This window comes from Protomyctophum parallelum (genome assembly GCF_964188405.1).
Source record: "Protomyctophum parallelum genome assembly, chromosome: 1".
NCBI classification, from domain to species: Eukaryota; Metazoa; Chordata; class Actinopteri; order Myctophiformes; family Myctophidae; genus Protomyctophum; species Protomyctophum parallelum.
The window spans coordinates 25,124,732-25,139,965 of record NC_139697.1 but is presented as its reverse complement, the minus strand read 5'-3'; the positions used below and the strand labels follow the sequence as shown (position 1 = coordinate 25,139,965).

Below are 15,234 nucleotides of genomic sequence, written 5' to 3'. Positions count from 1 at the left end.
CCTTCTCACTTTTACACACACGACTCTCCACCACCCACCCACCCTCACCACCGTCCACCACCCACATCCACACCACCACTCTCCCAATGGGCTATCCCTGTCAGGCAGCCGAGTGTAGCCTCACAGCTCCATTAACCTATTCTGGACGGGAACCACTTTTGGTGTTTTAAGAATTATGTTGTACTTTTAGCCGTTGAAAAATAGCAGATCTCATAGCGCGGCACTCGGTGCCGCGCTATGAGATCTGCTATTTTTCAGCTTGTAGGTCTGCTATTTTTGAAAAATCGTTCAAATGTGGCGCAAATCTTTGATTATATTATTCTTTCAGAGCGAACGTTTTTGCTTCTGAGGAGGGGTTCCTGGAACAACATATTTTCAGATGGGGGGGCCCCGCCGGGGCCAAATACAGATAATTCTGGGGATCCCTGACATGAAAAAGGTTGAGCACCACTGACATAGAAACACATAGGATTTTCAGAAAACCGTCAGGATTTAGAAGACATTTTTGATAGTGTCTAAATGGGTTAAACGCCTGCGACATCTGAATGGGCTGAAGTGCTCTCATCACACGACCATCACACGAACAACGCCATCACTCCAAAGTGGCACGCCACTTATGTCCATTTGACAAAGAGGTTGTCATGAGGCTCACCTCTCCGCCCAGAATGAGAGTATGACTTAATCCATTTAGACCAGACATCGAAATTTAAAAAAATGTCTTCTAAATCAATACAATTTTTCTATATCAGTGGTGCTCAATATTTCATGTCAAGGGCCCCAAAAATTCTACGTAATTGGCCGCCGACCCCCCATGTGAAAATATGTTGTTCCAGGAACCAGCCCCCCAGAAGCAAAGATTTGAGTTTAAATGTTCACTCTGTAATAATATATATATATTAAAAGATTTGAGGCACATTGTCACGATAAAAAAAAAAAAAAGAGCTTGTAGATCTGCTATTTTCCAATAGCATAATGCTTAAAACACCAAAAATGGGTTAAGTGAGCAGACTCTGTCAGCCAACAGCCATTGTATTATTTTTGATAGTGTCCCCCCCCCCCCCCACACACATGTTTCTTCATTATATTGACCATGTCTAAACAAAATAATTATAACTTTTCCTGGGCACTTCATGTATTGTCTTGGTGTAATGTTGTTTGGTGCTATAGGGCACAGCAGTGGCGGAGACAGGATAAGAAAAAAAAACATTCATTTTTCCCCATAGAGATTTCTGAAAATATGTATATAAATTATTTGAAGCCTGGGACCAGGCCATCCAGGCGCGATAAATATTTGAAAGCCAGAAAAAGAAAAAGGGTATTTATGACATAATATAATTAGATATTCATATATCTTTTGACACAGAATCAAATGTTTTATGCGGTCATGATTCACCAGGAGCCTGGCTTAGACTAATTATATAAATATTTTCGTAAATCTCTATGGGGAAAAAGGAACGTGTGTGTGGAGAGATTTATGCCCTATATTGTTATGCGTTTTCTGTGGAACAGACTGTGAAGCTGAATATCCCTGTGGGAAAGACTATTATTGAGTTATTATTTTGTGGATTCATATATTGAGCGCAAACCATTGTGAACAAATGAAGGGTCATACTTTCAAAATGAATATAATTATTAATTTGCATTTGTAGCCAATGTATAGTATGTGTAAAAACTAAAAAGTGAAATCCACTCAAGTATATAAAAAAAACCCATTGCTCATTCAAACCAATTAATTACATTTTGTTATGCATAATAATTGTTATACATGGAAAATAACTGTACGCGTCTTTGACCAAGGTCAGCGTAATTGGTGGGGTAAAAAGAGCAGCCAATTACATCTGTGGCATTTCAAAAGCTTAAATCAGTGATTCAGCGTGGAATTATTATTCTGAATGTTAATTCCACGTCATCTTTTCCAGTGGACAGTGGCTGATTCAGTTTATTAATTTAACCACATGACCCAGGGGCGGCCCATAGGGGAGGCGGGGAATGCAGCCGCTTCCAGCGCCACCTCTTAGGGGCGCCACTTTAGCCTGCACTGATAGTGGTGCGGCACTGGTTTCTGCTTTAAGTGGGGGGATATCGGTCGGGCAACTGGCAACCCACACATTCACATTGGGTGAGGTGACAAATGTTAGACGCTAGGGGGGGTAGTCGCCACCGTCTAAGAATGAACCCTCTACGCTGCGCGTTGCCTAGGAGACAGGCTCAACAGCCGACCCTTCCGGCCCGGGTTCAACAGGAAGGAAAACAATAAATCAACAAAAAACATGGATTGGATTTGCCTCCATGAGTCCCAATTTAAGGCTTTTTCCCCTTTGTCCGTCAAAACAAGCTTTTTTTCAACGGACCAACAAGTTATCATGATCGCGTTTTACACAAAGTATTTTCAAGATGCCGGGTGAAATTAATTAAATTAGTTCTGGCGGCGGCGATCCAGCGTGGCTTTTTACTTTTTAATTCCGCTCATATATATTTATTTTACCAGGCATGACTCCAACTCACACACTCAACTAAAATTGGTAAGTTAATAAAATGTATTAAATCCTCCACGAGGATAGATGGGTATAGAAAGGTTAGAACCATCCTAGATCGCGCGCCTGCATGTGCGGGGGCGCGCTCTACAGATCTTGCTTGTAGCGCCACCCAACTATTCTTCATTGACAGCATGGGATCCCTCAGGGCTCCATCTTAGTAACCCCCCCCCCCCCCCCCCCCCTTTTCTTCACACACTAAATATCTAAATCTCAGAAATTGCTGATCTTGTTTGTAGATCATACCCAAAGTAGCCTAAGTAAAAAGTAGCAATACTGCAAAAATGAAAGTAAAAGTCTGGTAATCAAATATTTACCTGCGTTAAAGTACAAAAGTATTGACTTTGAATATTATACTTTTAAGTACCAAAAGTAAAAAAAAAATGTCATTATGCAGAATGTCCCAGTTATCATTATGTATTAAAATCTTTAGAAAATAGCAGACGCATTGTGGAATTGTAGAATAGGGTTGTGGTGGTCAAAAGGGAAAAGCCAATACACATAATTTATAGATAGATAATTTATTATTTATAGCATCATCTCGATAACCCTCTGTCTCCCATGCTTCTGAGCGTTATCTACTTTTAGGACACATCATACAAGATTACTTACTTTAGGAAACTGCTTGACTGGTATTAAGATTTTCTGTCCCAGTTTCATGTTCTTATTGATGACGACGTCGATGAACTTCTCGTCTTCCTTCCCTTCATCTTTCTGGATTTTCTCGATTTCTACAGAAACGGGAGGAAGAGAGGGGAACACATGAAGCGTGCAAAAGGGTCACTGTCTGGAAGTGGCAGATGAAAGATTCTGTCTGATAAACTTGGGATGAAGCGTGATGTTCTTTCTGAGGAAAAGAGAAGGAAACTGCATGCAGCGGCAGCCTGCTACAAGTTTGTACATTTTATCTTGGATATGGCTTATCTCAAGCCAGACAACTCCATGGCACAATATTCTAAAAGTCTATCATCTGTATGTCAAAGATATATATTTTTATTTTATTTTAGTAGAATTCACCTGTAAGACTGTTACCACATAAATAAGGCATGAGGGCAGGGTGTCCATCACAGCACAATACACCACATAGCCTACACCACATTTGGTCAACAACCTGCTTCAAACTAACCTGCTTCAAACTAACTATAGGCCCCCTAGCTGCAAGAACCTAGCTGCAGGAACTTACCTGGATGATACCATTTATTGTGTTTAAACACCTGTAACCAAGCTGTTTGTTGTCATCTTCAATTAACCAAACTAAAAACCACATGTGAGAGGGTAGACCTAATTTAGCCAGCTAGCTTGCAGTGCAAATAATTAACAGCAGCTGTAAACGGTTGTCTTTGATTGTGTGTGTGTGTGTGTGTGTGTGTGTGTGTGTGTGTGTGTGTGTGTGTGTGTGTGTGTGTGTGTGTGCGTGCGCGCGTGTGCGGTGTACGTGCGCACCAGCCAACTGAATGTTTTCTAAAAGGACAACTTTTTGCATTTTGACTATGTGCAATAACTAACTGCAAGCCAATGAAGAATGAACCAATCAGTAACATTGTCAGTATTTCAGTGGTGGAGTAAAAACAAGATGGTCGCATGGCTTCGGGGAGTTTGGGCAGCAGATCTACAAGCTCTCAACATGTCATGCTGCAATGCGTCATGGGCTTGTAGATCACCAATTTTGATAAATATTGAAAAAATAATGCCATCGAACGAAGCTTCGAATATTCGATTGTTGGGTGTCAGCCTTACTGTAAACACAGCCTGCACTTCATACAGTACTATGTTACATATGCTGCTACAGTACAGGTTCGCACTTGAATAAAAAAAAGCTGCATTTGATTTTGATGGGGTGGGAAAGTGTTACTGAAATGATATTGGTGCTTCTTGCACTACCTTTTTTATAAGCAATAGAGATACTGTGTAACGATTTGACGGACGGACGGACACACACACACAGACGGAGTGCAAAACATACTCTCTCCCCATGCCTTTGGCCTGGTGGAGACAATAATAAAAACATTGGTATACAATTTCCAGTATAAGCCTAGTAGCCTACTAGACTAGGTCAACTAATATAACAAAAAATAAATAAATAAACTACACATACATGGTACTGTATATCCAGACTGAGTATTCTTTCGCTTTTCATTTTGGGGAAATTGTCGCAGTCAGGCAGGCACCATTCATCTGGCTAGATGAGGCTCCATCGACATAATATTTTAGCAATTTCTGTGGCAATTCAGACTTTACTTGTATCGACGCGTCAGGGTGGGGTGCTCGAGTTCCCTTTCATGTGCTTCACGGAGAAAACGTTTGCGAGAGGGAGAGAGAGGAGGGACACGCAGGCTGTCGTATACCTCCAGGCTACCGAAAATATTGGCCGTCACGCTCTTTCTCTTTGATGTATTTGGAGATGTAACCTTGAAGGTTTAATGAGTTGGATAACATCTGTGTGTGTTCCAGTGCCAGTTAAGTGGTTTTGCGGAGAGAGGGGCTAGCATGGCTAGAAACGAGTGGGAGAACAAGACAAAAGACTCTGGGCTACAACCTGCCAGGGTACACAACCAACAGAAAGGTGAAGAGGCGGGTAAATACACACAGAAATCGAGGAATGGAGTCTTGACTAGAATGATACGGAGGGAAGAATTAACAAAATATAAATACAATTAAATGAGAACAAAACAGATCTTTAGGAGCTATCACAGTGCTTAATGACTGCTGGTCAGTTTGGCTGCTCAGCGATCACAATCTGTCACAGTGCTTGCAGGCAAGGAGGGTCACCCAAAATAGCATAATACAACTCAAATATAATGCAAAGTGTACCATATTGTCGCTGTTGGGCAGTTAAACCTATATCTTCATATTTCATCTTTTTATGAACTTTTTTCCCTCTTTGCTTCTATTAGACTTTGTTGTAAAAGTTCGCAAAAATAGCAGCTAATACAAGATCATCGCAATTGTCTTTTCTGTGTGTGTGCGTGCGTGCGTGCGTGCGTGCGTGTGTGTGTGTGAGCGCTGCCCACAGAGGAGCACCGAGCAGTCGGGGGTTAAGTGTCTTGCTCAGGGACACTTGGACACATTGCTGAGTCCTGGAACCATAATGGGACCTCCGGAAACTAGCTAACCATTGAGCCATGACCGCCCCAAATGTGATGTGTTGTGAACTTTTAATGTTTGTTGTTTTTGCTGCTGTGAATACAGTTTCGGAGAATTAAAACTGAGTTGCGAGCCTCATTGCCGAGATACATACTTAATTCAATAAACTGAGTTTCTCTAGAACAGTCTGCACAGCCTTTTTGAGCATTCTTCAAATACTAATCTTTAAATACCCACAGAATATGTCTTTCTACAACTATGCAAACACCAACTATCTCAAAAGAAAGTCTCTACTTTCATCAGGGGAAAAAGTGTGTTTCTGCCATGTTATTTTGGCAGTTGAATATAGCTATGCATTTTTGTGAAACTCGATCAATCCTATAACCTTTGCGACTTGCGACTTTGTTTTGATCTAGTTTTTTCTGGTTGTCCTCTGATCCGGAAGCCCCAGATGAACTCACAGGTTGCGGAAGAGCGCCCTATATCCACTGAAACCACTAAACCACTGAAATCACAGATTGACGTGCGTATAGACGTAATATATATATATATAAAACAGACACCGGGTGCGCAGCGACAACGCCTGGAAAATAGAACGGTGGCGTATCGGAGTGTCAGGCGAGGCGTGAACGCGCGTCGGACGCCGCCAGTGTGCGATAGGTTCATTGAAAATAACGGAGGCGGCTGTTTTGACGCGCGGCGTTCGCAGACGGTGTGTGTAGCCCTTCAGCTGTCCGATTAGAATGAGAGTCCATTCAATTTGACTGAATGGAAGGCAAATATATTTGGTAGTCTAGTTGACATTCTAAAATAGCCATTACACTCCGTCTCATGCACGCACATGCAGAGTGTTTGTTTACAAGGTCGCAGGGAGACGGGCAGCAAAGCTCACTGCTTATTTCTAACCCGTAATGTTTTCAGATACAGTACATATTTTAGACTTGACACTGTCTGGATGTCATCTTGAATGAGATTAAAAACCAGAGTAGTTCTGTAATCAAAACCAGCTGTGTTTGGAGGACAACGCAGCAATGGGAATCAAACAGGCAAATTAAATCCAGATTAATTTGTATTCATGCCGGACTCGACACGTCATCACGCATCAAAGGAAGTTATTAAAATTCGATTTTATGGACTTTATGGACAACAAATGAGGGATTTGTTTCTCGCAACAAACGCAAATCGATCTGCGACTTTGGGAAACACTATAGGGTCTATGCGACATGTAGCCTAACAATAAAGACTTTTAACCTTGCTTGAACTGAGTGTTGGCAGTGGACTCGTCCACAGCTAAGGAAATGCACTGTGCGTTTTCTTTATTCCATCAAAAGTTGTTTAATCAAATCACCAGCCAATATTTCACTCGTACTGGTTGCAGTGGTGGAGTCTGAGAGAGGAATTGCCTTGATTTTGACCTGTCATTTCCTCTTTTTGTTTGCCTTCCTTCAGACATGTTCTCCATCAATTCAGTCATATTTTTTTGCAGCTATCAGAATGTTGAGGAAATGAATTTTGTCAGCTTGTTGTGCCACAATTGTGTTTCAAATTGCCACTCTTCGCCAGCTCTGTCTCTTGGCATTTGAGACACAGTCTGGTGCTCGTTGGAAGGTAAATGGAGGATGAATGCATTTTCAGTCCATTCCTCTTAGAATTCACTGTTGACTTTTAACTCATAAAGCGGCACTCCAAAATGAAAGATTCAAGGCTCAGATGCAATTTATTGAGAAGAGAACACTTTTTGGCAACAGCCTTCCTCAGAGCAGATTAAAAAAAGTCCATTAGCCTATATTGCTATATCTTGCCCAGAGTCCAGAGATGGTTGTCGTTGGGTCAAGGTTATTATTTTGAATTTGTCTTTTCTTTTTTCTTTTATTTTGACATCATCAGGATCCATGCAGACCAGAACCCAGACATTGAGGATCACTGATGTAGGCTGATGAAGTCACTCTTTGTCCTTCAGTTAGTTAGTCAAATACCGTAAGCACCAAAGTGTTTCTATGAATCAGTGCATTCCTCATATTAACAGTACTGTTGCAAGAAGTCCTTTTCTGTACTGGGATTATAGTTCATGGGTCAAACTGCCCCCTGCATATTCAACAATGTCACGCTAAAGTGAACACAGAGATCTTACTGATCATTTGTTCATGTGCACATTGTGCAGTGTGAGGTTGTCTTCTAGTCTTGCCTAAATGCCTACAGTATATACAGTAGGTAATGTAATGCCGGTCGGCTTGGAAGTGTCTGTTTGGGTGTAGCTGTTTGCAATATTATTTTAAAGTGTATTTGGTATATTATGTGTATTATTGCTATCTAAAGTCTAAAATATGATGTACCAGTATATGTCTTGTTTGGCTCACCCGTTATATAAGGGAGGCTTCAGGTGATGGCATACGATATCGGCCAAAATGTCTCATCGGTACATCCCTATGATGCTTAAGTTGACTGGGGTCCCACAGAGCTCTATAATAGGTCTGATCCCTTTACCCTCATACCCAATTATTTTCACCAAACATAGCTGGTCTGTACAGTATGTTGCATTGTGACGCTTTAATTGGGAGCAACAATGAGAGATGCTACTGTAGGTTTCATGTGAGTTAAGAGCATGATCTGAGCATGGTGTAGCGTAAACAATGGCTAAATTAAACATGCAGGTTATCTCTGAGGACAGCTTGAATGTTGTAACAAAGGACATTCATCTTTTAACCTCTTAAACTCTACATTCTCAGTAAAACAGACCTGAGTTACAACAGTACTTGCACCCTTATGGGTCCATTTGGTTCCATCGTCAATGTTGCAGATCTCAATGCTCAACGGTGTGTTCCATTTGTAGACTCTAAGAGTTACAAATGGATACATTAGCATTGAAAAATGTAGGCCTACTATGTATCCTATTAACGTTGACTAATGGGAGGGCGGGCAGACCTCTAAAGTCACTCTGATACAAGCAATAACCCATAACCATATAAGGAGGCCCAATGCAGCTACGCCCAAATTTGGACTGTGTTGTTTAACCTCAATGTGTCGTCGTGGCATCTGTTGCATAAAAAAGGGCAGTCAGCTCAAAAAGGGACGCAGACAGATGGGTACAATTCAATTCAATGGGTACTCAAGTCTATAGTTTATACGGTAATATGCACTTTGTGAAAAAGAGTTTGACCTTTCAGGGGTCGCTCGATGTCAAAGGTGTGACGTGAATTGAACTATTTTTGAGAAGCTGGTTTTCTCAGAACCTTTGTGACCAAATCAATCAGGTTTATCTAGGGCAGCTTCTCAAAGTGGGGTCCGATTCTACCCTTACAGGTCTGCAACTCTGACGGCCAGGCTACGGTAGCGCTGCCACTATAGTCTGTAGTCACTATAGTCTGCGCGTAAATCTTTTTTTTAAGAGGACAAAATCGGTACATACGGAACTCCCCGTGGGATGGACGAAAGCCACCTAGCTGCTTCCGTTCCACTCCGCCCACAGTGTGATCCTGTTCCGTCCGCAGTGTATAGCCCCGCCTTGAGAATGGAAGAATTTCAGACAGGCCGGCACGGCCAGATACTAAACAACTTCTGCTTCTCGGGTAGAAAAGAGAACATTCTTTGGGATACAATAATGGTCCTCAAATTGATGTGTCGTTACAGAACCTTTTCATAAAATGCCACATTCAAAACACTGTTGCAAAGCGATTACCTGGGCCTCGTTTTCTTCAACGCGTTTTACATCAAGCTCAATGTATTCCCATGGAAGTTCAGACTTTCCCTATTTGCATTACAATCAGCGCTAGCTACAATGCACTATTGCGGCGCGCGGTGCCGGGCACTTTATGCTAAAAGATGACAACGTCCTGATTCATCTGTAATGAATCTGCCTTTTGTCTTGTCCAGTAATGAATGGTTGGGGCTGCAGGTGGGGGACCAGGTTTAATATTGTTTCTGTCAGCACAAAACCTTGTATGTCCAAAATGGTTACTTTTCAGGAAGGGAAAGAAAAGAACCTGTATTCCAAAGGATCCAATATAGTTATTATTTAGCTACAGGCTCTTATTAATACACACTTTCACCTTAAACATGTTTCACAATGAACAAAAACAGCCTTTCTACAGGCTTATTTAAAAAAAGAAATAAAATTGAAATATGGTACTGTATATACTAGGTTTCTTCCCGACAGTGATCTCCTCCTCGACATGAAATTGTTAAACTTAATGGCCCAAGCCCCCCACACTCCCCCCCCAGCTCAACTCTCCAGCACTCTGCAGAAGTCATGCATAATCCCCGCAAAATCTACCCGGCTTATGAATTTTAAATGGAGGGGGCCTAAATCACGGTGGTCTCACTTTTTAAATGATTCCCGTTCCTAATAGAAAAACAGACAGCTGGGTTGGCACCCTGCCGCGTGTTGCCGTCACTCACGGCCATGTATCTCACAGGCTGTAAATAGAATTTTAATGTGCGGAGGGGCTCTCATGGATGACACTGTTTCATGCAAAATAAACCATAAAAGACCTTAATGCAACACACCAGTGGTGTAAAGTAAAGTACTTCTTTTTTCAAGTACTATTACATACACGATTTTGATGTACTTTTACTTTACTATATTTATATTTGAGCGCTCAAAATGTGGAACGCCTACCCGGCCACCACCAGCCATCAAACCTTGCAACAAGACCTAGATAAGTCGCTAGCTTGCCACCAGAGAGTACCGTCAGCAAGATGATCGAGGACTTTTTCACAGTTAAGTCGAATATACGAGTAATTCCAGCACTGCTCACGGCGATGCATCTCACACGCTGCAAATACAATGCATTTTTAATGCACAGAGCACTCACAGGCATGCCACTGTTTCACGCAAAAGATACCCATAAAAAAACCCTGAAAATATGACAACACCTTTTATGAGTCGGGCAAAATACAGCCGGTGTTGCCATGTCTGCTTATTATAAATGACTTTGGGCTTGTCTTTCTGTCGCTTGTAATAATGGTAGTTGCAGGTTGTGTTTTTATCGGGGGCTTGTTTCGAAGTTTGTACCTTGATTATTTGGGCTTGCTTCCTAACTGTTGTTTAAAACAGTGGTTCTCAAGCATTTTCATGTCAAGGACCCCCAAATCAATATGCACTTGTCTGCAGAAAATATTTTGTACCAGGGGCCCCCATACAAGATTTGTGTAGTTAATGTTTAAAAAATAAAAATTGTTGGAAATAGCAGATCTAAGAACACATTGCAACGTGTTGTGAACATGTAGATCGTCATTGGGTACTATTTTCAAATAGCCGGTGCATAGCATATAGGATTCATTGATAAAACATGATGCCTTATTAACTCATTTTGCTTGGGCCGTATAGTTGTTGAGTCTGGCCTCGCCAGGCTAGTGTAGTTGCTTCTTTTGGGCTTGTTTTCGTAGACCTGGCCGCTTGCCCTCGCAAAGATCTGGCAACACTGAATGCAGCCAGCCAGCACTGCCTGGATTTGGTTCCAAATGAAAATATGTAACATCATTGCTCCATGTTGGACATGTTTATGTTTCTTTTGCGTAATCATTTGAAAGTTTAATTGATAACTATACTAGCTGAGTGGTTTGAACAAAAGCACCATTTATTACACCCCAGGGGGAAACAATGGCTGTTTGGTGATATTTTTCAATAAAATCATGGAGCTCTATGTTCTGTTTCACAAAATGCCTGGCCTAAGAACCACAGCCAAACGTTAATAGAAAGAGCCAGACCAGACTGGTGTGGTATATTCAGTATCCTCACGTCCTGTCAGTTGCAGGAGCCAGCTAGAGCTGGCTGTATAACAACAAACAAATAAATAAATAAGCCGGCCATATTGAATGTATAATTCCTGATTTCTGAGTCCATAACTAGTGGTCCATGGACCACTAGTTATTTGACATCTTTATTCATATTGATTATTTACATGCAATTATCACTCAAGCTCTATGCTTTTGTATACTTCAAAAATAACTAATACTTTGGTACTGTGAGTATATTTTGATGCCGATACTTTTGTACCCTTAGTCGGGTGCAGTACTTAGTTTAGACAGTTTTTGGTTTAGACTAGTCATTGGTTAGACCAGTCATTAGTCCTACATCTACAACCTATCTCAAACCCTCACCCTAACCCTAACCTCCCACAAGGCAGCACACCTAAACCTAACCGTAACCCATGTCTAACCAATGCTATGTCTAACCAAAGTATGCCTCCCCCTTTAGTCAAGTCATATTTTGAATACAGGCCTTTTACTTAACCCTGTAAGGGATATATTTCTACTTGCATTGATTTCAACCTTACTACTACTTTGTACTACTAGGACTTTGCAGAGGAAATTATGTTAAAAATAATAATAATAATAATACATTAATCATTTAAATGGAGTATAATCTTTTTGTGTTGCTAAAACAACCCTATCACAGAACATTGCCCTATATCAATGTTCTGTGGTGTGGCCCCACAGTGAATCCTCATCATCATTAGCGAGGACCGATTATATGAAGATATGTTGAAAATGGTCGTCCATTATAGTATTCCTTCCATCACAGGACAAAAATAGCGCAAAGTAAATGTGAATAATAAATATAAATACTCCTATGGGCTTCCTTAATGTAGCGTTACAGAGCAGAGTACAACCGAGGTGAAAGTAAAACAAAGACACACATTTCATTCCTAATGGTCCCTGACATTTTCATCTATATTTGAACGTGTAGGCATACAGCTCTCCTGAAGCTAGAAAACCAGGTAACCGTGACTGGAGATTAAACCTGCTGTTCAATCCACCATAAAATGGACAGATATGCATCCCAATTATTATTATTTTTTTATTAAATGTAATGTTTTTTTTTTTACATTTACAGGTGGTCTTTTTGTGCCTTTTATAAATAGTAGTACTAATAGATATTGGAGATCAGATAATAGATAGTGGAGATCAGATAATAGATAGTGGAGATCAGATAATAGATAGTGGAGATCAGATAATAGATAGTGGAGATCAGATAATAGATAGTGGAGATCAGATAATAGATAGTGGAGATCAGTAAACGAGGAAAGAGCGACGGGGAGTGACATGAAGCAAAACTCGTCACTAGAACGCCTGGACCGCTAGGCCAGCGGGAGCCCGTATACAAGCTCATTTTTATGTGGTCTCTGGCTGGAGGTCAGAGTTGACGGCATGTCTCTCCCTCCCCCCCTCCTCTCTCTCTCTCTCTCTCTCTCTCTCTCATTAGCAGGCAACAGTGCAGCACTGGTCTCTGTTTCTGGTACGACAGCGCCCCTACTGGTACTCATACTGGTGCTCATTAACGTCACATAGGTGAATCAACACGGACATTGCTGTTCCTTGGAGTGGTTGCACCACTCAAAAATAGCAGATCTACAAGCTCATAGCGCGGCACCGAGTGCCGTGCTATGAACTTGTAGGTCTGCTATTTTTGAAAAATCGTGAAAATGTGACGCAAATCTTTGAATATATATATTCTTTCGGAGTGAACGTTTTTAACTCAAATCTTTGCGTCTGGAGGGTCCCTGGAACAACATATTTTCAGATGGGGCTCGGCAGCCAATTACATATATTTTTAGGGGTCCTGGACATGAAAATGTTTGAGAACCTTCAACCACTGACATAGATTTTTTCAGATAACTGTCCGCATTTAGAAGGCATTTGTAGAATCGCCATCAGTCCAAAATGGTTTAATTCTCAGACAGACTTGTTGATGTGACACACGGCGATGAGGCGTTTTGCGCGGCCACTGCTTCCTGTCTGGTGGCGGGAAGCTGGCATATAGGACATCAATCTGACACCACTTCAAAACGCCATTAGTTTGAGATTGTCAGTCTGGCACTGATGTTTGTTTCTAATTTTACATCACACGTCCTGCCACTCTGAGTCAAATTACTCACTGGCACACTTAAGCAGCCCATAAAACCACTGATATTAGAAGCTTCTTATATGAGGCTAAAATACAGGAAATGGCAGGAAACGAGTGGAAGCTTACTGGCATACAGGCTGTGGTAGAACGTAAGTGCATTTATTAGTACTGTACAGTATACTTGTTTTGTACAATTTCAAGGTACTCATACTTAACTTTTTACTCCACTACAAATGATATGACAGCTTCAGTTACTAGTTAAATTGCAGATTTGGACTATTAATACAAAACATACTTTAACCACTTAGTACCTCTTATATTTTGGCAAGCCGATCTATAAGCTGACACAACCTGTATAGTACAATGTTTGACATGAGGGTTAGTTCATCGAAAATAACTGGTGCATCATAGTAAGGTCACATTCTCACCTAATACTTCGGTAGACTCGGATCCGTATGGGCGGGGAATTGGGGTTCTTGCTTATTTAATTGGCTGCGGTTTGCCTTCACACTGTCATTCGCAGCAATTGGAAACGCAGCAGGGGGGACCTTTATCAATGTGTTCCATTCATAAACTATAGCCTACACAGTGAAATCTATGGTGATAAAATTACACTCATAACGTGCATGTGTCGTGCCGTCTGGGACCCCCCCCCCCCCCCCTCTCTCTCTCTACGCACGCAGCCGCCACACACTGTTCTTTTGGGCATGCAGCACAGCGCTGCATGAGCGCACTGATATAACTCCCCAGTCCCACACAGTGACAGCACTCCATGTTTACGGCACGCACAGACAGACAGAATATTATGTAGGCTATAATACACTGCAGTGTTTTTATGTGTTTTCTTAAGCAATTGATTAATGTAGCCTACACGTCCTCATTTCGATCAGGGCTTCAGTCTCCTTATTCGACCACGTCTATCCACAGTAACGGGACATCTTTGCGCTGCGTAAAATATGCCTTAACCGTCTCCAACTGTGTTCAGCTCCTCACCCGCCACATTATGTTTGCTTCATTTCCTTTATTTACTGCGGATTGCATTCACACCTGCACCGAATCGTAGTCAAGTGCGATTCGAAGCGAAGCGAAACCCACGTTTTTGGACGGAGTAAAATGCGGTTATTTGCTGCGCATTAGGATTCGAATGAGCCTTCACACCTGCCAAACGAAGCGCACTTTCTGACAATGCGCAGCAGGATTCGTTTTAATCGCAGCAAAGCTCTCTGGTATGAATGCGACCTAAGTGCCCCTCTTTCACGGGGCAGCCGTGCCCTATACACACATACACTGATGGAGAACAATGCACACACCTAAACGACAGTTTCACCCATTTAACTAACTTTGCTGGCCGACTTGGAAAACTGTTGAAATGGACATGAGTGCATATTTTTATTGTTGTAACTCACAGTGAATTGTAAAAGAGAACAAGTACTTTGCAGGTATTGTCACAGCATATTATGTTTGTTGTCATGGGGGTTTGATTGTGATTGTTTGGCACCTGGCTCTCCTGCAGTACTGGTGATCCTCTTGACTGAGTGGAGGAGGTACCAAGTGCTATAGAGCAGGAGGGGTGTCTGTCTGTGTTACAAGAGCTCTTGTGTTATGTTTTCTATTTATCTTGATGTTGGGTAATGTAACTGAAAGGTATTTGAATTGGTTTAGTTAAACTAAGTAATTGTGTAAGTTAACTCATGGGCCATAGTTTGCCTTATTTGAGATAAGTGGTTACCAATTAGTTCTGTGTCTTGGTATGGTCTCACCCAGTCTAAA

The 15,234-nt window shown here is 41.5% G+C and overlaps 1 protein-coding gene across 1 annotated transcript in view; it reads right to left on the bottom strand.

The window, feature by feature from the left end:
* The window catches only part of khdrbs3 (KH domain containing, RNA binding, signal transduction associated 3), a 128,331-nt gene that overhangs the window by 56,217 nt on the left and 56,880 nt on the right, over positions 1–15,234 (bottom strand). The window contains exon 2 of the mRNA XM_083762273.1: positions 3,147–3,265. Within this exon, the coding sequence (XP_083618399.1) occupies positions 3,147–3,265 (119 nt within the window). The remainder of the gene's footprint in view (positions 1–3,146; positions 3,266–15,234) is intronic.